General features: G+C 35.2%; 2 protein-coding genes and 1 pseudogene across 5 annotated transcripts; all 3 read right to left on the minus strand.

The window, feature by feature from the left end:
• Positions 1–3460: 3460 nt before the first annotated feature.
• On the minus strand, positions 3461–12584 carry LOC142628582 (uncharacterized; annotated as a pseudogene).
• Positions 4644–24054, minus strand: LOC142627042 (myosin-15-like). 4 transcript variants are annotated; one of them, XM_075800826.1, is made up of 13 exons: positions 23827–24054; positions 23421–23622; positions 21728–21841; positions 21586–21618; positions 21356–21468; positions 21169–21260; positions 20314–20353; positions 19812–19890; positions 19579–19638; positions 19236–19292; positions 19076–19154; positions 18286–18393; positions 4644–4709 (listed from the first exon to the last, which is right to left on the minus strand). In XM_075800826.1, exons 6-11 carry the CDS (start codon positions 21200–21202, stop codon positions 19077–19079), a joined length of 348 nt encoding a protein of 115 aa, XP_075656941.1. In that variant the 5' UTR covers positions 21203–21260; positions 21356–21468; positions 21586–21618; positions 21728–21841; positions 23421–23622; positions 23827–24054; the 3' UTR covers positions 4644–4709; positions 18286–18393; position 19076. The 4 variants fall into 4 exon arrangements, with proteins under 4 accessions (XP_075656941.1, XP_075656938.1, XP_075656939.1 ...); XM_075800823.1 differs by having other exon boundaries at positions 19812–20353; XM_075800824.1 differs by lacking the exon at positions 4644–4709 and adding an exon at positions 12198–12936 and having other exon boundaries at positions 19812–20353.
• Positions 16805–17206, minus strand: LOC142628583 (14-3-3-like protein). Its single transcript, XM_075802649.1, has one exon. The coding sequence runs from the start codon at positions 17204–17206 to the stop codon at positions 16805–16807; it is 402 nt and encodes a 133-aa protein (XP_075658764.1).

Raw genomic sequence — 24054 nt, forward strand, 5'->3', positions numbered from 1 at the left:
ACATATGAGTTGAGTTCACGTAATACTTAGTGTAACTCTAATAACTTTTTATTGGTGTAACTCTAATCTATGTGCTTGCAAAATTTCAAAAATCTGAGATTAATAACTATTTCATTGATCAAATGTAAAAATTATAAGTTTTTGTTTTTAAGATTGTGCATAAAAGAGATGGGTTTCTAGATCATATAGAAAATTTAAGATTGTGCATAAAAAAGATGGGATGGGTTTCTAGATCATATAGAAAATAGTATTTGATTGACACAGAACTAGGTATGTGTGTTAAAAATATAGAGAATATTTAATCTCGTGGATTTTGAAAAAATTAATCCGACAAAAAGTTATTATGTGATGTAACATTATTTACATTTACATAAGATGTAACTTAAAGCTAATCCGTATATATATATATATATATATATATATATATATATATAGAGAGAGAGAGAGAGAGAGAGAGAGATAATCTTAAAATGGTATTCGTAAGGCTGTCCACGGGTCGAGTTAGCCCGGGTTTGGGCCCAACCCGCACTCGACCCGATGGAGTCGGGTCACTGAAAAACTGGCCCGCAACCAACCAAAATAGTGGTTAAATCCGCCGGGTTGGATCATCGGTTGAAACGGGTCGGATTCATCGGATTGGCGGGTTGGATCAATTTTAGCCTTTTTATCGGATTCTTGAGACTTAAGAGAGAGTGAGCCGAGTATGGGTCTGATTTGGGTTTTGATTTGAACTTTGTGAAGTGTTAAGAGAGAGTAGCCGAGACTTGGGCATGGGGAAGTAGTCGAGACTTATGGGTCTGATGAGGGTTGAGCTTGAGACTTAAGAGAGAGTAGCCGAGACTTGGGCATGGGGAAGTGTAGCCGAGAGAGGCCCGAGACTCCACTTGAACTCTTGAAGTGTACTGTGTCTGTAACTCTATGTAGGCCGGTGTAGCCGAGATTGGACCATGGACCATGGAGATGGTAGAGTCTTGAAACCATAAGACTAAGAGTAGAGGCATGGGGAAGTGAATTTTTTTTTTGATTTGAAGTGCTGTGCTTGTGTAGCTGTTTGGCCGCTCCAAATCTTCAGTGATCAGAGATTGAAGTTCAGCAGATTTTTTTTTTGAGGCCATGACTCATCAGGGATTCAAGGACCAAGGTAAAGGAGATTGTGTTTGTGTGGTGGAACCGTGGAAGTGTGGAACTTCTCTCAGACTCTCAGCTCTCTATGCGTGGAAAGTTGAAACTTGAAATAATGTTTGGCATTTTCAAAAGTTCAAAACCGTGGGAGCAAGTGGTTTTAGGAGTTTTACCACTATTTGCACTTCAGCTTTTTGTCCCATCACCTGCCATGTAGGTCTTAACAAGTCACTGAAGCAGTCTTCTTTGAATAGTCCAATCAACCCACTTTCCCAAGCTTCAGACTTCACGGGTCTATTGACTGACTGCATGTATATATATATATATATATTTTTTTTTTTTTCACTTAACTATCGGTCAGGTCGGATTATGCGGGTATTTAACCCCTTAACCCGCCACCCGAACCGATTTTTCGGGTTTTATTAGAGGGGGACCCAAATCCAAACCACCATGGACTTCGGGTTCACCCGTTGGGCCTCGGGTCGGTCGGATTCGGACGGGTTGATCGGGTCTTTTACCCGCTGGACAGCCCTAGGTATTCCGATACCGAAATATTTTTTTCTCGAAACCAATTTGGAATGTACTTTGAAATCGAATTCAAAACTTTGATTTATCCCAATATTTCCAATTTGTCATGATTTCACCTTTTTTAAGACCAAGTAAAAGAAATTATTACAAGAAAAAGAGAGTATCCTTCTTCATTTAGCCTATTTCCATTCATAACAAGAGGGATATTAAAGGTGGTGATGGAATCTAAAAGTTGCAATTGACAATACAAGCAACTAAGGAGTGAACCAGGACATTGGCTTCACAAAGAACATGCAAAGCAAGAAAGAAGAGCAGTTAAGATAGATCTAATATCTTCTACTTAATATATCCATATATAAAGAGTTCCTTTTCGAAGGCTGGACGATATATTTTTAATGGTTTTGAAATTCGGACCGGACCATACGATCTAACCGAGTTAACCGGGAATCGCTTCTTAAAACAGTTCTTTAGTCACAAAAAACTAGAAATTATATTTTTGTTGTGAACCTCTCGAACCGCGGTCAAACTGCACGGTTTTTTGAAACGGACACGGGTTTTTCAGTTTCCTCCTCATGAAATTTCTTCGTGAAGAGCAATTTCAGGTTGGCCAAATATGTTCTTTAGGGAAGAATGAGTGAGACAAGAAAAGAAAGAGGGAGAGTGAATAAAGGATGAAGTTGTGAAAGAGAGTCTTATCTTCAGATCTGTTATAATTTGCTTGAGAATTAAGGAAGACCGAAGATGAGAGACTGAGAAGTACTAGGGAGAGAAAGACACAAATTTCAAATCTAAGAGGTAGGTGCTGGAAAGAAAAGTAAACAGATTGCTTGGGAAAAGAAGAAGAAAAAGATAAGATTCACATCTTCTATGTCTCAATCGCTCTCTCTCTGCGTTTTTGCAGATGCTATGTATTTGCATTTTTGCCTCTAGAGTCTTCTTCTTTAGTTCTTTGAAGATGATATATTGGCGTACTGCCTTGCTTTACTCTCAACCACACCACAGAAGGCTTGCTTAATTTATTGCACCCACTGCCACTTATGCTTGCTGTCAAGCACTTCTTAGTTTTATGGGAACTTGATTTTTATTAAACCCATTTTTTATTGGTGGACAAACCAATGTCTGCCCATCTACTCTTGTATTTTTTTTTTTTAATTCACAAATGGTTGATAATTCAAACCGGCATAAAAGAGAAAATATTAGATTGTATTATGCTTAGAATTTAATATATTTTATTTGCATAAATATGTTTTCTTAGAATTTAATATTTTTATTTACATTATGAAACTTATGACATAAAAAAAATTATTTGAAATATAGTTCTTTATATTTATTTGGATTATTTTAGTTAATTTTCAATTTTTACTAATTTAATATATTTATTTATTTTTTAAATAATTACTAAATTAGTAATGACGTCATCACGGTTCAACCTCGGTTCAACTTTAAAAACTTTGAACCTCTCTCTTCTTTAGTTCTTTGAACGGTCCGGGTTTGAAAATCATGATTCTACTAGTTTTCGATCAAAAACAATTAACAAACACCTTCACTTTGTTTTTCGATTTGTAATTGAACATGATTAATTGGAATTGACTCTTTGGTTTCTAGTATTGAGTCATTGCAATTGTCTAGTACCATTAGAGTGTAAATTAATGCCTCAATATATAGAGTCAATCATACATCCTTCAACTTTGTTGCACTAGCACATTGCTTTAAACTTATATACTCGAATAGGTTTTTTAAGTAACATAACCTACAAAATGTATTTAGTAAAAAGCACAAACAGGGAAACCCTTAGAAAAATTTCTTACAATCAATCCCCCCCAACATACTTTAGAAACTTCAATTTGATATTTTCGAGTGTTGTTACGATATCTCTTATGTTTATCCTCTCTTCAGGTGATGCTGTTATACAATGCCTAGCCAATTCCATAATGGACAAGATATAATCCAGCTTAGAATTAAAATGCTCTTCACCTCTCTTTAGCAAATTAGCATCTACAACTTCAATTATTGAATGGGGTAGTGATTGTTTTATCCAACATTTTAGGCTCATTTCCTCAGTAAACATTTCATCCGTGGGAATTTTTCTTGTGAATGTTTCCATCAACAAAATGCCATAACTATACACGTTGCCACGTGTGGAAGCGATCCTTTGTGATCCATACTGTACAAGTTTGATTAAAATTTGTTATTAGTAAGTATCCAATATCTTTACTTGATGGTAAAAAAAAATTCTTTATATTTTTTGTGACAACTTTGTGTGTGTGTTTAAAAATTAAATTTAATTGTAAACTAGAAACATCCCCTGGTGCCATATAACCAATAGAGTCTTCATCACCCAATAATTTTGAAATTCCAAAATCAGTCACATGTGCAACCATATCTTTGTTTAGTAGAATATTGTTGGGCTTCAAATCACAATGAACAATAGGTGAAGGACACTCATGATGGAGATACTCCAATGATGATTCAACATCTATCATCGTGTTCAATCTTTGTAATATATCCAAGAAGGAGTTATGAGAATACAACCACGTCATAAGGTTCCAATTAGGCATGTACTCTAGTACCAAAGCTTTAAAGTCAATGATGCTACAACTACTGATGATTTTCACAAGATTTTGGTGGCGAATTATGCGCAATACATCACATTCAGCTTCAAAACTCTTAAACCCTCATTTCATATTCAAATTAAAAACCTTTATTGCAACACTAACTCCATCTGAAAGTGTCCCTTTGTACACTGAGCCAAAATCACCTTTCCCAATTAAGTTGCTTTTGCTAAATCTATTTGTTGCTTGTTCGAGTTCTAGGTATGTTATTCTTCTCCATGTTGCGTAACAAATCTCCTTGACCTTTTAGTTTTGCATATCTCTTTCGGTCTCTCATCAAAGCAAATAAGAGGACTAATGCAAGTATTGTTGCTATCATTGTTGGAAGAATATATCTTACTATAATTGCAGTTGATGTCCTTGATTGTCCAGCATTACTTGTTTTGCATGGTGGAACTTGAAGTTTGGATGGACCACATAATGCTTTATTGCCCATGAATGACTAAGCTGAAAATTGAGCAATAACACCAGTTGATGGAATTTCACCTTGTAATATATTAAAAGATACATTGAAATATTTAAGGCCTTTGAGTTCCACTAAAGACATTGGAATACAAGTTGTTATCAGATAGATCCAAGTGTACCATTCTTATTAACTTATCAAATGAACATGGAATAGGACCTTGGAATTTGTTATGTGCCAAGGAGAGGTTTTCTAAAACTAGGTCTCTATAATAGTTGATTCCATGATAGGTCTATGTATGTTACATGTTCTAAATTCCCAACATTTGATGGTAGATGACCACTTAAATAATTCGAGGACAAGTTTATTTGTTGTATGTCCTTAAGACTCCAAAAGGATGGGGAGTATGAAAGTCAACTGGTTGGAATCTAACTACAACTTTTGAAGTTTAGAAAGACCTCCCCAACATGTTGGTATTGTTCCAGAAAGCTCATTATGATTTAAAAATAATTCATACAAGTTGTTCAATTGACATATATCATTTGGGATTAATCCTTGCAGTCTATTGTCTTGAAGATGTAAACCTTGAAGTTGCATTATTCCATCAATTGTAGTTGGAATGGATCCAACCAATTCATTGTCTTCTAGGTACAGGGTCACTAAATTGCTTAAATTACCAATCCCTATAGGAATGATACCCTTTATGCCGCAATTATATGCTACAAATTGTTCAAGAGAAGTTGAGAAATTTCCTATGGAAATTGGAAGGGTGTCATTTAATGGATTATTTGCTACTACTATACTTGTCAAATTTATGCACTTTGTCAAGTACGAAAGAAACGTTAATTCAAGAGTTGAAGATTCACTAGTGAAATTATTGCTGGCTAAGTTGAGTACCTCAAGATGCCTTAAGTTTTCCAGGGTATTAGGAATAGAGCCAGAGAAATGGTTTGCACCCAACTGTAGGTTAATGAACTTAGAAGCATTTGAGATAGAGTTGGGGATTATTCCATTTAGTTCATTTTCCCATAGATAAAGCGCCTTAAGATTTGGAAGCAAATGACCCATGCTTGATGGAAGATGGCCTGAGAAGTAGTTCATGTATAGACCAATGACTTCAATCTTTGAGCTATTGAATATTGCATATGGGATGAGACCAGTTAAGCTGTTATTAGTGAAGCTTAATTGCATTAGATTTTGAAGATTCTCAATCTTGAGTGGTACTTCACCTGCCGCAATATTTCAAAACAAATTGAAAAATCAATAGCCATACAAAATTTCATAAATTGTGGATTCCCTATAAAAAACATACATCATGTTTACTTGAAAAAAAAATTATTACAACTACCATATAAAAGGTTGCATCTAGTAAAACAATTAACAATTAAGTGCCTTTAAAAATTTTTAAAAATAACAAGAACAAATTTTAGCTAAAAAAAAACTTACAACCTTACTCAATATCTTTTTATTAGAGGTGAATTTTGACAAATCCAATATCGGATTACATCTTATTCTTATATCCTCCATGCTTGCAAAATTTTTAGAAAATTAAAGATCAATAGTTATGTCATCAATAAATTGTATAAATTACAAGTTTTTGTAGTTTAAAATTATGCATAAATTATAAGAATATAGATCATATAGTAAATAATATCCGATTGATACAAAATTTGATATGTGTATTAAAAGTGTAAAGAACATGAAATTCAATAGTTAGATTTTCAAAATTAGTTGTAATGTTTTTTTTATTAAGTAAAGTTGTAGCCTTAAGCTACAACTAATTTTGTAGCTACATTTTGTCCAAATAACAATTAATGTTGCATCTTATAACATATATGATGCAAACAAATTTGAGCTTGGTAAGCCTTTATTCCATTTGTTGTGCAAACTTGATAGTCCACTAGTTTGCTTGTTTACAAAAATAACCATAAACAAACATATTAGTTTGTAACAAACTTGTAGTGAGAATTGTAATAAATAGAGCACTTTCTTTTTAAAAGAAGGTGATGAAAATGGAAATTGCTACTTCTCTAGTTGGTGCGGACACGAGATATAGGCCCCCAATTATACACACATATGGGAGGAAGAACAAAAAGAAGACGGCCCAACCTGTGGCCTTATGGATGGAGCCTATTAGTTATTGGGCTTGAGATTAAGCAAGCCCGAACATTTAATAATTAGGGTTTTGTGTTGTTAGGGTTTTATGTTGTAGCTATTTAAACACTTTTTTTGATGATTGTAAGACAGCTTTTGAGAAATATAAAAAAAAACGTTTGCTTTCTTTTTACACTGGGGAGCTCTACACTAGCCTAAGTAATGCTTCACATCCCGTCTTGGATGATTATACCCTTCAAGATGGTTACTTGTTCAAAGCCAACAAGTTGTGTATCCCTCGGTCGTCAGTGAGAGATTTTCTAGTTTGGGAGATACATGCAGGAGGCCTTGCAGGTCATTTTGGCTGAGATAAGACAATTGAGGAAGTGGAACGTCAATTCTATTGGCCTGGTCTTAAGAGGGGCGTTGCTAGGATAGTTGGTCAGTGTCGTACATGTCAACTAGCCAAACATCGCAAGCAAAACAGCGAGTACGTACACGCCTTTACTGTGCGGATCGCCGTGGCGGGGCGTGAGTATGGACTTTGTGCTAGGTTTGCCCCGCACCTTTAGGAAGCATGATTCTATCCTAGTAGTTGTTGATCGCTTCTCTAAGATGACTCATTTCCTACCATGTTCTAAGACTTCTGACGCTTCTAAAATTGCAAAGCTTTACTTTGATGAGATTGTCAAGCTTTATGGTCTCCCCAAAACCATAGTGTCAGATAGGGATGTTCGATTCATGAGTTATTTTTGGAAGACCTTGTGGCATTTAGTAGGCACCAAATTGAAATTTTCCACGGCATTTCATCCTGTTGATGGTCAAGGCGAGGTGGTTAATCGTAGCCTAGGAAACCTCCTTCGGTGTCTAGTGGGTGAAGCCAATCGGAATTGGGATTCAATTCTTCCTATAGCCCAACTTGCATATAATAGCTCTGTCAATAGGTCTATAGGCGTTAGTCCTTTTGAGGTTGTGCATGGATATACACCTAGGAAGCCCTTAGATCTTTTGCCCATGTCCCCCCATGTTAGGATTTCTGAATCTGCTGAGGCATTTGCACGACATGTTCATGATTTACATACTGAGATTCACAAAAAAATTCAGGTAAGTAATTCTCAATATAAAATTCATGCTGATACTCATCGGCGTCATGCAGAGTTTTAGGTAGGAGATTATGTCATGATTCGGATCCGGCCTGAACGGTTTCCCTCTGGGACCGTTAAGAAATTGCAGGCTCGTAGTGCCGGTCCGTTCAAGGTATTGAAACGAATGGGCCCAAATGCATATGTCATTGACCTCCCTCATGATTATGGTATTAGCTCCTCCTTTAATATTGAGGATCTAGTTGCTTACAAAAGCCCTACAGCTATTCCTGATACTCCTTTTGATGAGCCTTTACTTAATCCTATTGATGCCCCCATGCCTACCCCTTTACCCTTAAACTTGCCCTATGCACATAAAGAATCTATTGATGCTATTTTAGATGAGCAAATTGTTTCTACCAGGGATGGAGGAGTTCACCGTTTCCTAGTTCGGTGGCGCGGGCGACCAGATTCCGATTGCACATGGATTACTAGAGATGAGCTCGGCGGCGGATGCGACTTGGAGTACTATCAGAGCTCTTCAGCTTTCCACTCGACGGGGTCGAGTTCCTCTCACCCGGGGGGAGTTGGTGCGGACACGAGATATAGGCCCCCAATTATACACACATATGGGAGGAAGAACAAAAAGAAGACGGCCCAACCTGTGGCCTTATGGATGGAGCCTATTAGTTATTGGGCTTGAGATTAAGCAAGCCCGAACATTTAATAATTAGGGTTTTGTGTTGTTAGGGTTTTATGTTGTAGCTATTTAAACACTTTTTTTGATGATTGTAAGACAGCTTTTGAGAAATATAAAAAAAAACGTTTGCTTTCTTTTTACACTGGTGCCGACTCCAGTCCCTTAGGTGCTGACTCCTAGGGTTTGTCCTATCATTTTTCTGCCCTATTATTATATTGTGGTTGTCCTACGTCACTAATTATTGTGGTCTTTATAAACCCACCATAACATGTGTATAAAAAATATAACACCCTAGTTGAATTAAGAATTATTCCATATATATGGTGTACTACACACTTTTCTCACATAAAGGTGAGTCTCATATACATGACATACCAATGAGACTCACCTTTATGTGGGAGAAGTACATAATACATTGGATGCACGGAATGATTTGACCTATGGACCAAAATTCTTAAAACCAACATGCTTTAGGTAAAGAGGAAGCAGTATTTAAATTAAAGTGGTTATCATTGAACCTGTAAGGTCGTTATCTTCCAAATTAGTTATCTCGAAGGAAGTACAGCTTCCCAAACTTCTTGGTATCCTTCCTGCAAAATTTCAAGATTTATCATACATGTGATCAAGAGCTAGCAAGCATAGCATAACTAGTGATAGATTACAAGCTTTTATTTGGAAACTAAAATGATCAATTTTAATGAAGGGCTATTGAAATATAGGAATGTGTACAAAAAAAAAAAAAAGACAAAAAAATGAAAAGGAAGGAAAGAAAGAAAGAAATAAGCCCTTTGATGCATTCATTGGCTAAATCTATGCATGTCTACCTTTTCTTAAGGAAGATACCCTTTTGATGTGGGAATCTCAGAGAAATTTAAACTTTGAATTTTTAAATGATTTGTACTTATGCTACATTTTTATTTTATATAGTAAGTTGCCCTAGATATGAGTAATGTTACAATCACAAACTATTTTACAACAATTTTACAAAATATTAATGTGAAATTTTTTTACTAGTTCTAATTTGGGTTCACCACTAATATCACATTTTTATTTACCAATAATCATTTGGAAGATGCTAAAGCCACATTAGCAGTTTGTAAAAATGTTGAAAAATAATTTATATCTATAGCATTACTCCTTGAATAATAACATGTCAATGAGATGAACAAGAATAACGTATCTCTCTCTCTCTCTCTCAATTAAATGAAAAAAAAGAAGAAGATCGTATTCAATATAGGTACCAAGAAAAAAAAACATAGAGTTGAATTAGACATTTTGGGTTCTAAGCCCTACCAGCTGAATTGGGGATTACGTTTTAGTGGGAGGCTAAGGGGTAATTTTGTGTCAAAATTCTCATGTATGCCACTAATTTCATGCCATGAGTTCAATGTTTTTAAAAGAAAATCATTTGGTTCAAGTCAGATACCATATGAACATTTTGTTAGGCCAGTAGGATAGAAACAATCAAACACATACAAAAGGACATAAAGTAATATATTTTGAAAAGTTTAGGGAAAAAAAATAAACCTTTTAAGTTTAAGGACAAAAACCAAACTTTTGGAAATTTAGGGGCAAAAATAATATTTGATCATTTTTATTTATTTATTATTTTTTATGTTGGAGGGAGGGGGAGACGACTTGAGACTGCAAAACAATTTTATTTTTATTTTTTATAGATATAATATGATTATAGCCTATAGCATCTATTCCTGATAAATTTTTTTTTATTATCATACCGAGGTACCAATTGGTTTTTTGTATAGGCGGTAATTGAATTTCAAATATTTTATTCAACGACAAAACAGAGATTTTACCATTTAAGCTAATGCTTGCAACACAAAATTGATTAGATGGATAGGTTCCAATTTGAAGTATTTAACTCTTTATAAAGCACTTGAAATCAATTTTCATTGATTACGAGATTTTTTATATTACGAATTAAACCAATAGAGAGCTATGGCAATTTCTCACACATCTAACTGCAAACTCAAAATCACAAGTTTGGAAATAAAAAAATTGAATTTGTGTTAACAAATGTATATTGGTATTAATGAATGTGTGGGTACAATTTTTTGTAATTATATTCTATTACAATAGTTTAATTCTCTGATTTGATCTCCTTGGAAAAATCTTCAATTCAAGAATTGCGTTGATGTATTCTTGACTCGAAAACAAAATGTCTTCCACTTTGGCATTGGAAGACGGATTGGAGGTCCTTACAACAGAAGTGCGATGAACCTCTGGCTATATGCTTGTTAGAAACTCTTTGTTCTTCAAATATTCTTTGTCTTCTAAGATTTGTAGTGTAAGTTCATTGAGTTTAGATCTTGAATTCGATGAAACTTTAATTAATTAGAGTTCTTGAAGTTTATGAAGATTTTGAAACTTGATTCCAATAAAACTCAGAGAATTGGAATGATGATTTGGATGAATGTTCTTTATATTGGAAGATTTGTGGTGAAAGTTCTTTGGGGGTTTTAGAGGCTTGAATTCATAGGGCTTCATTAATTTACAATCTCTTGGAGTTTTTGAAGGATTTTGAGCTTGATTCCAGTAAACTTTGAGATCCAAAAGGATAATTTGATTGATTCCTATTCAAATGTTCTTTGTATTCAAAGACTGAAGTTCTTGAAGGCTTTGATTCCAATAAACTTTGAGATCTAAAAGGATAATTTGATTGATTATTGTTCAAATGTTCTTCGTATTAAAAGACTGGAGTTTTTGGAGACTTTGGAGCTTGATTACAATAGGGTTTCGAGACTTATGAATTGTGTTTCTACAAGACTGGGTAGTGTCTTTATTTATAGGAGTCTTGGAGGAGGTGGGATGACACATGATTGGGGATCATGGGTGACCTGTGTCATAATTTAAATGGGAAGACTTTATATCTTGTTCTCCAATAAACACATGGTATTATTCGATTAGCTAAAGTGACTTAATTTAAAATACCACATGACAACATTTAATTAGACTGCATGCTTATGTCATTTTGAATTAAAATTATTAGCACATGTCGACGTGTGATTAGCTCTTGAATATTCTTCATAATTTTTATTTAGTAACACTTAGAATATTTCCATTGGTTTCTGAATAATGACAGTGGAACCCACTAACTAGCATGCAGCGTCTTGTAATTGGTCTCTTTGCACGTACTACGTGGATTTGATGAGATGGCATGACAATTTGTGATTAATCAAAAAAATTTCCTTTCTATACTAGCTATTGATATACATCCTATTTTTGATAATTTAAAGTTTGAAACAATTTTAGGACCATTCTTAAGACATGCACTAGATTATTAAACAGTAAAACCCAAATATTTCACTTATAAAATTCCATCTATATATAATAAATATAATATAAAATAGAAAAAGTTTAACTTTTTTTATTGACCTTGTAATATTGTCTATGAAGCACGAGTGCGAGTGCGAGTGCGGGTGCGGGTGCGAGACTCGGCAATTTTTGAAAAAGGTGGGTGCGAATGCGGGTGCGGCGGGACTCGGCGATTAAAAAATTATTAAAAATATTTTTATTTATATTTTTAATATATTACTAAGCATACTTTTTCACATTATATAAATATATACCAAATTTAAGAGCAATAGTAGATAATAACTAAAACATGATGTTCATAAATTAAATACAACCCACAAAATTGAAACTAAAACATTCCATGATGTTCAGAAATTAGAATACAACTCATAAGTTTGAAACTAAAACTAAATAAAAGACAATCAACAAGACAATCAAACACCAACATCTTCATCATCAAGATCAATAGCTTCACTTCGAACTTCACTTTCACTAATAGTAGCATTAGTGCTAGCATTCCCAATAACTATGGCCTCCAACTCTGGCTCATCAAGTGTAAGGGTTGCACTCTCAAGAATTCCAGCTCCTCCATGTATGTCGCTCTCATTCCAAGAGTCTCCTCCAATATCCCACATCTTTGTTGCTGTATGTATGTACTTCTCATTGCGCCTTGACAAGAGTCGAAGATTAGAATGCACATATACCAAATCATCAGCACGTGCATGAGCCATTTTGTTTCTTTTTAAGGAATGAATGAATTTGTATGTGCTCCAATTCCTCTCAGCACATGAAGATGAACAAGGTTGTCCAAGAAGTTTAAGGGCAAGGGTTTGAAGAGTTGGAAATGCGGTGCCATGGTATTGCCACCAAGCCAAAGGTTGAAAGACCCACCTATCTGTCAAGGCAGCTGGTGAAGGAAACCTCCCTCCTTAAAATGTTGCAAACTCAAACTTCACCACACTTAATTCATTCCCATCTTCAAAGTATCGATCCAAACACTTGCTCCTTTCCATAGAAATTTCATAATCTCGATGTGGAGCGATGCGTTTTGGATTCTCCGAAAGCCATTCAATGGAGTAATACCTAGAGTTAAAGATTAAAAAACAAATATAAATGAAAGGTGTGTTTTACTAGAAGGGAGAACTAAAGAAAATAGAAAATAAATGTATTTACTTAGGATTTAAGAAATAAGCCAAGCAATGTAGTGGTGTACAATTTTTAGTCCATCGATCAATAAGTATATCATACACCACAGTCCAAAATGAGCTATGCTGATCATCTTCCAAGCCTTCGTGCCGATATATTACTGCTTTCACCTTCTCTATCATTGAATCCCACATCTCATACATAAGATGAAGACAAGGCTTATCTGTGTCGGCTATTCGTAGCATATCATAAATAGGTGCTGTGAATTCAAGGATATAATCAATATTATCTCACCAAAGATCACTTAGAATTAGATCTTTCACTTTTTGAGCTTTTCCAACGTCATCCTCCCTATAAGAAGCCCATTGGTCACTAATAGCCATGGCTTGAAGGCATCTTTTTATCAACTTCAACCTTTTTAGCATTACAACAACCGAAGCAAATCTAGTATCAGCAACTTGGAGCAGTTTTAATGGACAAAATTCATTAAATATTGCCAACCTCATTGAATGGTTCATGATAAAAACACGTATGAAGGATGCATCATCACCAATACGTGTAATCCAACTACATTCCTCATATGTAACTTCATTCTTTTCAGTATTTTTTGCTGCACAAATATTCTTCAAAGCTAGATTGAGAGTGTGGACAACACAGGGTGTCCAAAATATTTTAGGATACTCACCTTCAATAAGAGATCCAGCAGCCTTCATCACACTAGCATTATCAGTGATGACTTGAACAACTTTTTCATGTCCAATCTCTTTTATAGCATCTTTCAACACCCCAGCAATATAATGTTTGTCTTTGAACTCACTTGACCCATCAATTGCCTTTATAAACACTGGACCCCCATCTGATACAGCCATAATATTAATAAGAGGCCTCCTTTGTGGATCAGACCATCCATCAGAAACTATACTTACACCATTTTCAAGCCAAAAGTCTTTAATTGGTTTCAAAGGTCCTTCAACATGAGCTCTTTCTTTTTGCAAAACTGTTATTCTCAAAGCATTGTATCCAGGAGAAACATAACCCAAAATGCTATGGGTAGCAGCATATGCATAAGAATTACGATAATATGGGTTCCTTGCAAAGTTAAACGGAAGCCCACCGGTGTAAAACATCCTAGCAATTCTACTATCCAATTCATGTCTAGCATTATTCTGGTATGCTTTCTCCAAAGTATTATTCACAGCCACCTTCCTCCTCTTACCATCAATCGGATTTGTACTATCACTCCTTTCATGTCTCCGAAATGGGGAAATAGGTATAGGCCCACGGCCTGGGGGAGGTGGGGGTAAGAGAATTTGACTTCTCCGTTCTCTCTCTAACTTATCATTCTCAACTTGATCATGCATTTGCTGTATTTCCAACCTATGACTCGGTGTCACCTTAGGGCACGGTTTAATTCCTTTATTAGGAATTTTTTATAAATGAGCCTTAACCCTAGAATAAGATCCCATATAAACTACACCACAATAATTGCACTTAAAGTATGTGTTTCCCCCTGATTTAACAGATGCACCAGCCGGTTTTTCTACTTTAGTCACATACTGCCAAAGAGAAGATTCATCATTTGGCACTTCTTGATTAGACGAAGGTGAAGTTTCTGTGCTAGTAACTTCGTCCATTGCAAATTCAATAGATTCAATTTAACCTACAAATAATAACTATTAACTAAATAAATTAATAATAAATCAAACCAAGTTCACAAATTACAGAATCACAAATAATAACGATTAACTAAATAAATTAATAATAAATCAAACCAAGTTCACAGATTCACAAATAATAACTATTAACTAAATAAAACTAAGATTGAAAAGAAACTAAGATTCACAAATCACATTCACAGATTCACAAATCACAAATCAAACTAAGATTGAAAGCTTTATATCAATACCTGAGTTAAGAATGCATGAGAGAGAGTTGAGAATGCGTGAGAGAGAGTTGAAGTTTCTGTTAACACTTGGATTCTAACTGAGTGCTAATAGAATCACTTGGATTCTCGGCACTGCCGAGAGGCTGTGTCTCACAGGGGAGACAGAGAGCAGAGACAGAGAGTGAAGGCAAAAAGTGAAGGGTTGAAGGCAAAGAGTGAAGGCAGAGATGGAGAGCAGAGCACACCGCAGAGAGGTAGAGAGCACAAAGACCACAGAGAGGCAGAGAGCACTGAGGAGCTATGAAGCACGGCGTAAGACGATGAGAGCTGAAGTTTTTCTTTGGTTTGATGAAGTGAGAATGAAGTGGGCTAAAGTAGGGTTTGATATTAAGTTCATACGGTGCGTTTCGCACCTTTTTTTTTTTTTTTTTTTGAATTTCGGTCTGAATCGGCCAATTCGGCGGTTTCGCCCGATTCGGCGCGATTCAACCTGAGTCACCGCGAATCGTGCCGAGTCTGAGCCGCGTCGGCGTGAGTCGGCTGGAAAAAGGGGGGACACACGTGGCAGACGCGGCCGAACGCGGCACCAACGCGCGAGCAGCGGCGTCCCTCGCGCGTTGCCGTGTCGGACGCAAGTGCGGCACCTCCGACGCCGCGTCCGTGCATCCCAAAATATTGTACCATATAACTTTTTGAGGTCTTACAACTATATTATATCAATCACCCTCCTATTCTTATTATTATTCAACCCTATGTTTGCTCCAACTGTGAAAGGAATCATGATAACTTTGCCACCATTGCCCTTCACCACTATGGACTCTAATACTACTTGTTAGGAAAATAAAATACGCGAAAATGCACTTTTAGTCCCTATACTTTGGACCAATTTTCGATTTGGTCCCTAAATTGATTTCACTCCTAGGTTAGTCCCTGATTTCAGAAAATTGTTTTTATTTTGGTCCCTACCATCAACCCAGTAACAGAAAATGCATACGTGGCAAACGGAATGCACTGTTTGCTGACTTAGCTAATAAAAAAAAAATTATATTTAACATTTTTTAAATGCCAAATCAACATTTAAATTAATAAAAAAAAAAAAAGTCAACTTAGAAAATTTTAAACAAAGTAAATTAAATTAAAAAAAAAAACCTTAAATCTAATTTAAACTAAAATCATTTCTTAAAAAATCAAAAATCATTATTGTAAGGACCAAAAACCATATATCAAACTCAACAACCACAACAACGGTTTGTGACTAAAGATCTAAATACAATGAATTTGTAGAGAGGGTAGCAACAACAAAGCTCTTTTTTTCTATCCCCCAATTCTGTGTTTTTCCTCTCTTATTTATACCCCTTGCCCTTATCATCCCAGCCCTACACCTCTCCATCTACTCTACCCATTTCTATTGACATTTGTCTATTCCTTTGTAGTCGGTGGTGGAGAGAAGCTTTAGCTCTGTGTTTTGTACTATTCAGGTCATTTCTACATTAATGCAGCGGACAAAGCTGGTACTCCCTATTCAATGCGGCCAGAACGGTTGGTACAGGACATTTAATGCGACGCTCATAGTAATCCAACCACACCCAGATATTTGCAATATGTCTCCTACATCATCAATCTCTTTTTCTTCCTTTACCCACCCATTCCACTTCATCCTCGGGCCTATTTCTTTATTCTCCTCTGCTTATTAGACCTTTCAGTATGTCTTCGAGTCTTTGGCTCTTTGGATCCTCGGGTCTTCGGATCTTCGACACCTCACAATTATCTTTTTAATTCTTTTTGATTTTGCTTTTATTTTTCTTTAACCTTATCAGCTTTAAAAAAAATCCCTACACTAAAAGACTAATCTCAAATTCTCTCACTCTCTTCACGCTTAGTGGATAGAATCTCTCACTCTCCACTGTCCATGGCCGGAGCTCACTCGCCCTTCATCTTAAGGTAGAAGACCTTGGAGTCGCCGGTGGCGACAGAGGGGATGAGTTTGGTGTTAAGAAGCTTGAGGATTCCATTGCAGATGTTGGAGAGCTCCGACTCGATCTTGGATTTGTAGTCCCGGATCATGGACACGTGGTCCTCGTTGCCGCGGCTCTCCTCCTTCTGCTCGATTGAGGAGATGATGCGCCACAAGGCTAGCCTTGCATCGATCACGTTCTTGTACGCCATGGAGAGAAGGTTTCGCTCCGCGACGATGAGCTCCTCGCTCTCCACTGCCGCCAAGACCTTTGCCATGAACTCCACCATCTCCTCGTACTGCTGGGCTTGCTCGGCGAGCTTCACCATGTACACATTCTCTTCGCGAGCTGAGGGTGTCACCGCCATTGTTTTTGATTGGTGGTCTGATCTATTCATGTGGGTTTCGGATTGCAGGATCGGTGGCTTGATGTGGCTTGATCGGTGGGTTTTTGATCTGTTCACTTGTTAATGTGTTTATTTTAAATTTCTGGGTTTATCTTTTTTCATGTGGATTTGATGATTTTTCTGGGTTTATGGGTTTGATTTGTTGGAGGTTTCGGTGGAGGATACGGATTTTGTATGTATTTTAAGCATTGGTTCATTAAATGTGAGTTATTTTAGTGTTTGGTTTGAAAGAAAATTTTGTTTTTCTAGAGAAAATTTATGAGGTTGGTTGGGTTTGTTGTTATTGTGAGCTAAATTGGCTGAGTTTGTGGTGTTTGTTTCATAAGAAAATTTATGGTTTTGGGTGGAAAGAAAATGTTGTGATGAAAATCTTAGGCATTGACTTTTTAGATGTGAATTTTTTCAGTGTTTGGTGAGATTTTCTGGGAAAGATGTTGAATACCCAGGAATTTTGTGTTCTTGTGATCTGGGTTCATGATCTTGAGTTCTTGTGTATTTACAGTCAAATCTAAAACTATGTATTTTTATGCTTTTAATTTTGTTTTTATTTTTAATTTTTTTCAAATTGATAAATTAATTTTTTTTTTTTACATTAGACAATGACATGGCATGCTGAGGTCGTTTATTTTAGTTTATTTTATTAGTCACATCAGCAAACAATGCATTTTATTTGCCACGTATGCATTTTCTGTTATTGGGTTGACGGCAGAGACCAAAATAAAAATAATTTTCTGAAATCAGGAACTGACCTAGGAGTGAAATCAATTTAAGGACCAAATTGAGAATTGGTCCAAAATGTAGGGACTAAAAGTGCATTTTCACCAATAATATATTAGAAAAACTCTAATTGAGTAGTTAATATAATATATAATGATAATATTTGACCTAAAAGCTTAAAATTATGAGTTTAAGGCCCAATTATGATATATTATTCGCTTAATTTCATTATTATTATTTAATATAGAACTTCGCTCACAAATGTATACCTAATAATGAGGATAAAATAAAATAAAATGAAAATTATGAGATGGGTCACATACAGTCAACTACAACTTTATAGTTGCATGCTTTTCTGCCTTCGGTTTCTTCTGCATACAAAGGGCCCGTTCACGACACACCAAAACTGAACAACGACTTCCATGTTCCACCTAACAATAATGAAGCATCACATACTAATCAACTTTTCATCTCTCTTCATTGTTTTTACTTTTTTTCAAACCTTGTTGAAACTGAAAAAAAAAATATATATATATATATATATATTAATATTGATTCCCAATCCAATGTATATAGATGCTAATTAGAGTCTAAAACTATTAGCACACAAGAAAGTATAACGTAAAGTCACTACAAGAAACTTTGCTATTTTCAACGGTTGAAACCGTCAAAAAAAGTATTAAAAACCGTCGAAAAAAATATTTTCAACGGTTGGAATGACTGTAGAGAACCGTTGTTAAAAACGGTGTCGAGAACATTTTTCTACGGCCTATGCATCCGTTGAAAAAAGTATTACACATTTATCAATAGTTAGCAACAATCAAAATATATACATTAAAGTATACTTATTACTTTTATCCACAGGCACCCAACCGTTGAAATAAGTATTTTCTTGTTAAAAAAAATAAATAAATTTGGATGCACTCTTTCACATTAATCAAAATTTAATAATCTGAAACAAACTGTAAAAATCAATACAACTCAACTACTCTGCCTACTGCCCTTTACACTCTTAAATTTACATTGTTCATCTACCTTTCAAAATAGAAGATTCTTATAACCTTTAACCTTCAAGACCAATTCAGGGGAAATTTTAAAAACATAGTGACTTACATCAGTAGATACACTGAGTACCATATTTGTCATCCCAATACATTGTACTGATCCTGTATAATTGCTGTATGCTAAGCACCTGAAAGAGGATGAGAAAAAAAAAAAAATTAGAAAGACAGGAGGAGGGATGGAGAGAGGAGAAGAAGGGTTAAAGACTCACTGGACATAGATCATTTGTTATTTCTTTCAAGGTCTTTTTGGGCTTCTGATGTATGACCTGATATTGCAGGAAAAAATGAAAAGGAAAAGACACATTTAATAATAGATACCTTAATATATTATAGAAATAAGGTACTAAATTCAGTCTACCAAAAGAGAGGCATGGAGAGTACATGTTTCATCTGTTACTCAATATATTATAGAAATAAAAACGTCATTAAGAATAAAAACTTGGCAGCATCTGATTATCAGACCACACAAGCACACTAAAGATAAAAATTACATAGTGAGAAAATAGTAAGTTAAAGTAAAAGGAAATGACATGCAAAGAACTATGGTTGAACCTGTAGATTAGCAGAATTAAAAGCTCCCAAGCGCCCCATAACATACCATGACTGAATTACCTGCATAAATTCCTTAATAAATTAATTGCAAACTTTGTAAAAGTGTTGCTATGAAGATGAAGAAACAAACAGATGATGTCATCTTTTTACCATCCAGATTTTTGACATAATTTGTATAAAAACTAGTGGCAATGGAAGGAACTCAGTGAGATGTTATCACATGATATACTTACACCACCAATAAGGTCAACATCCCAATCAGATGGTGCTCCATACAATTCAAACCAAACGTAAGAATCAAGAGGATTGAAGCTGTCAATAAACAAAAAGAAGGTTAGAAACAAAGAAAGTACTAATGGGGAAAAACAAATTATATAAGGTACCACACAAACATCATTTGTTTTCTATACCCAACAATGATGCAGGGAAAGTAATGAAGTATAAAATATCATATATGCCTATCGGTTCACTGAATGATATTCCTGTAACAACGCAGGTCTTGATTGTCTAAGGAATGGTTCCCTGGTCACGATAACTCTTAAAAGAAAGTAGAATATGCTCAAGAAGAACAGATAAATTTAAGTCATCCAAAATTTTCAAGATAGTATTGTTGACAAACAAAAAACCAATGAAAACGTGAAACAATATTAACATGGGTATTGAAGCATTCAGCAAGATAAGATCATATAGTCATCTACAACACCAAGCCTGGTACTGATTTGGATCATTACTTACTAGTTAACATACGCAAGAAAGAAATGCCCATGCCTGCCTCCTGTACTGAAAAATTGCAGATATGAAGCATACATGCAAAGAAGATAAAATATCACTTAATGTCTAGATGGTGGAAATGTAAACAACTTATAGGGATCTACAGATGTGTCCCAACTGGACATTTCCAATTATTTACTTCCCTTTTAATACTTGAAGCTTCCGATTTTACTAGAAATTTATAATTTGACAAGAATTAAAATTTATAGAAAAGAAATGGAACACAATGTGTAAGTCTCGACCCTTCTTCCGAACTCTCTCTTCAACCTGTAACATGTACACCACACAAATTAGATAGTCTACACACTTTGTTTCTTCAGCGGCAATTGCCACTTGGTCTCACCCCATTGGTGAATGAGATAAAATGAGACAAAGTGGTCAACTCAGTACATGAAAGCCGAGTCACTCACAATTCACTCTAAGAGGTTTTTTTTTTTTTGGACCAAGTCCCAGAACAGACTAATCCCCACTCATTGCTCAGGATTCTAATAACACAATGATAATGGGATTATTTTATTCCTCTGAACTGTTACCAAAAAGCCCCAATCCAAGTCCCATATAATGATCTTCAACAAAAAAAATGAAGAATTGAAACTAAGCTGGTACCAATTCCTTAGCTATTTCTCATTATTCTTCCATAGAGTAATAATTTAGACAAATCTTATAATCCAAATATCAGTCCCACCTCAAAGTGCATATAACGCTAAGATAGATTCATACAAATCACAGAATCACGTTTGCAAATCGCTAAGACATACCAAACTCCATTTAAATTGAGTTCAACGCACTAAGTTCTAATAAAGTAAAATCAAACCTTACTTATCTCATCAGAATAATGGTGCTTCAGAATCATTATAAGATCCCTTATAACCAGAGGGTTTGAGAGGCAAATCAGACTCAGCTGGATTGATCTGGCAAAATTTTTTTAAAACACAGAATAATAACAGGATCAGGTACTTGTAGATTCATAAAAGAACAAAATGGAGTCTAAGAAAATTCTAACCACCTCTTCTGTAGTAGCCTGCCTCATAAAATTAGCTTGAGAAACAGATCCTTGCCTTGCAAAAAAATCCTATTATCACACCTTTGGATCACAGAGTTTAAATTGCTATTGCAGTTCTGAACCAAGAAAGTAGAGTGGACAAATTAAGCAAGTGTAACCAAAAATTGGGAAAATCAAAGAAACTGTTCTTAATAGTTAATACACTAAATGGAATTTAAGAAAATTGTAAAAACCTCTTCAATGGTAGCCTGCTCACTACTGCAGTTCTGAGACAAGAAAGAAGAGTGGATAAATAAAGTGAGTATAACCAAAGATTGGGAAAACAAAGAAACTGCTCTTCCTACACAAAATGGGATTTAAGAAAACTACAAACACCTCTTCAATGGTAGCTTGCCTCATGAAATTAGCTTGAGAAACAGATCCCTGCCTTGCAAAAAACATCCTGTTATCACACCTCCGGAGCACAGAGTTTAAACTGCTACAGCAGTTCTGAGACAGGAAAAAAGAGTAGATAAGTTAATCGAGTGTAAGGAAATAACTAGAAAATATTACTCACTTATGTTATAGTGTAAATCTAATTGATGTCTTTTAGCAAAAAAGAGTAAATATAATTGATGTTTGTAAGCAAAGAATTGATTCATGTTTACAACAAGGCTCAAGAGATACCCATGCCTAACCTATGAATATTTGAAGAACTAAGACTTCCTGATGCTTGGAGCTCCAAATTACTGAAAAGCTCAATGACACCACTACATTTATTACAGTACACCTTCCTCAGAGTCGTTCAAAAATCACTTTTTATGGGTACATTGACGACAGACACTAGCTGGAAAAAAAGCACTCAACAGTGGTCCTCAAGATCCACAAACATCATGGATTTTAACATAACCAGTTGTTTCTACAAGGTAATATGAGTCTCAAAAAATACTTTTACAGAGAATTCAGATAACAAAATTAAAGAATCTCATGGGCAAATAACTTACAAGCAACATGGTCGTTTGTGTAAAATTTGACAATAAATTGTATGAAGACTTAAATTATCACCTTCTTGCCAAAACCAGACATTGTTCTGGATGTTTAAATTACACTCGATTGAATCAGCTTTCATGAGCAATATTTTCAATTTGGTAAACCATCATGAAAATTACTTTGTTCCATTATCTATTGTCATTAGTTTGTACCTTTCTAGTGCATTAGACCTGGTCCTTCCGTCTTCTTCTTTTTTCTTTTTCTTTTTTTCTTTTTTTTCCTGATAAGTAATGTAATTTATTGCAGAAAAGCTACCTCACGTGTGATAGAACACAAGGAAGCTGAAAAAATACATCAAGTTAGCAACTAAGACCCCTGTTTTGTCTGACGTCAATTACTCTTCACACTTGATCCTCAATATAGATAATACATAATCTAGTACTGGACCAAGCGCAATTCTAAGTGTGGGCAAAAAGAAATAAGATGAATTTTGATTTCTTATATTAGTTACTTTTAGAATTTCAACAATGTTACCTTTTGTCAACAATCGAAATTGATTATTAAATTAGGCATCAGGTTTTAAATTTTAATTCTCTAGCAGCATGAAGTTATGAGAACATTAAAAAAAAAAAAAAATACTAATAAACTTTTTATACTGCTCAAACTCAAACTTGATTATTCTGCTTCGAACCATCTTTCTTATAATGAATCCTCAATTGCAGGGCATAAGTTCAACCTTCCAATATGCTGTTCCTTATTAAAACTATTCTTCTTAAAAAGAAGAACTAAGTAGTTTTTTTTTGGTTAGATAATGGAACAAATTTGAAGAAAACAAGATTTTTACTCTTATATCAAGATTTCCTTTTTCTTTTCTTTTTTTTTTAAATTCCATAAATGGAAACTTGAACTCATAAGATGTTTTATGATTAAAGCAGACAGGAGTAGAGTTCAAAGTATTAACCAAACCACTCATACAGTACTTATGGTTAGCACTATTGATGAACTTATGAAGCCTACAAAATAAATCTTAAACTCAAATCTGCTATTAATTATTCAAAGCAGATAAATGGATCTAGTAGATAACATTGCATAAACTTACTTCTTTTGCTGTGTTCGCAATCCGCTGCGAAGGGTTGTCGTCTTCGTCATAGTCGTCCTCGATCTCGGAATCGTCTTCGTCCTGGAACACCCAATGTGACTCCGTGGAGTCCATTGAGGCCAGTCCTCCATTGATCTCCGCTCCAAAAATAGTGAAATTTGAACTCTCCTTGACCATTCATTGAGCTGAACTCCCAATGAACCTGCAATCACATTGAATGCACTTAATACACAAAACCACAAATTCAATTTTGACATAGCATTTCAAATTCAAGAACAAAAACCACAAAAGTTCAAAATCTTTCAAGTGAATAACAGAGTATGGACAAAATTCGAGTCTAAGAAAAAACAAACTGATCATAAATAAGTTTTTAGAACAGCGAAGTCGAGAGAAATAGAATAAATACCTAATCGGAGGGAGAATAATAGAAAAATTGAGTCGAGAATCTGTTTGGTTGCCTTGAAAATAATAGAAAAATCAACCGCCAAGACCTATGAGAGAGGGAGAGCGAGATATAGAGCAAGAGAGAGGGAGCAATTGAATTCTGTTTGGTTGCCTAGAAAATAACAAGAAAAATGACAGCCAAGACCTATGAGAGAGAGAGAGAGAGAGCGCGATAGAGAGTGAGAGTGAG

The sequence above is a fragment of the Castanea sativa genome, chromosome 3 (assembly GCF_040712315.1).
Source record: "Castanea sativa cultivar Marrone di Chiusa Pesio chromosome 3, ASM4071231v1".
Lineage (NCBI taxonomy): Eukaryota > Viridiplantae > Streptophyta > Magnoliopsida > Fagales > Fagaceae > Castanea > Castanea sativa.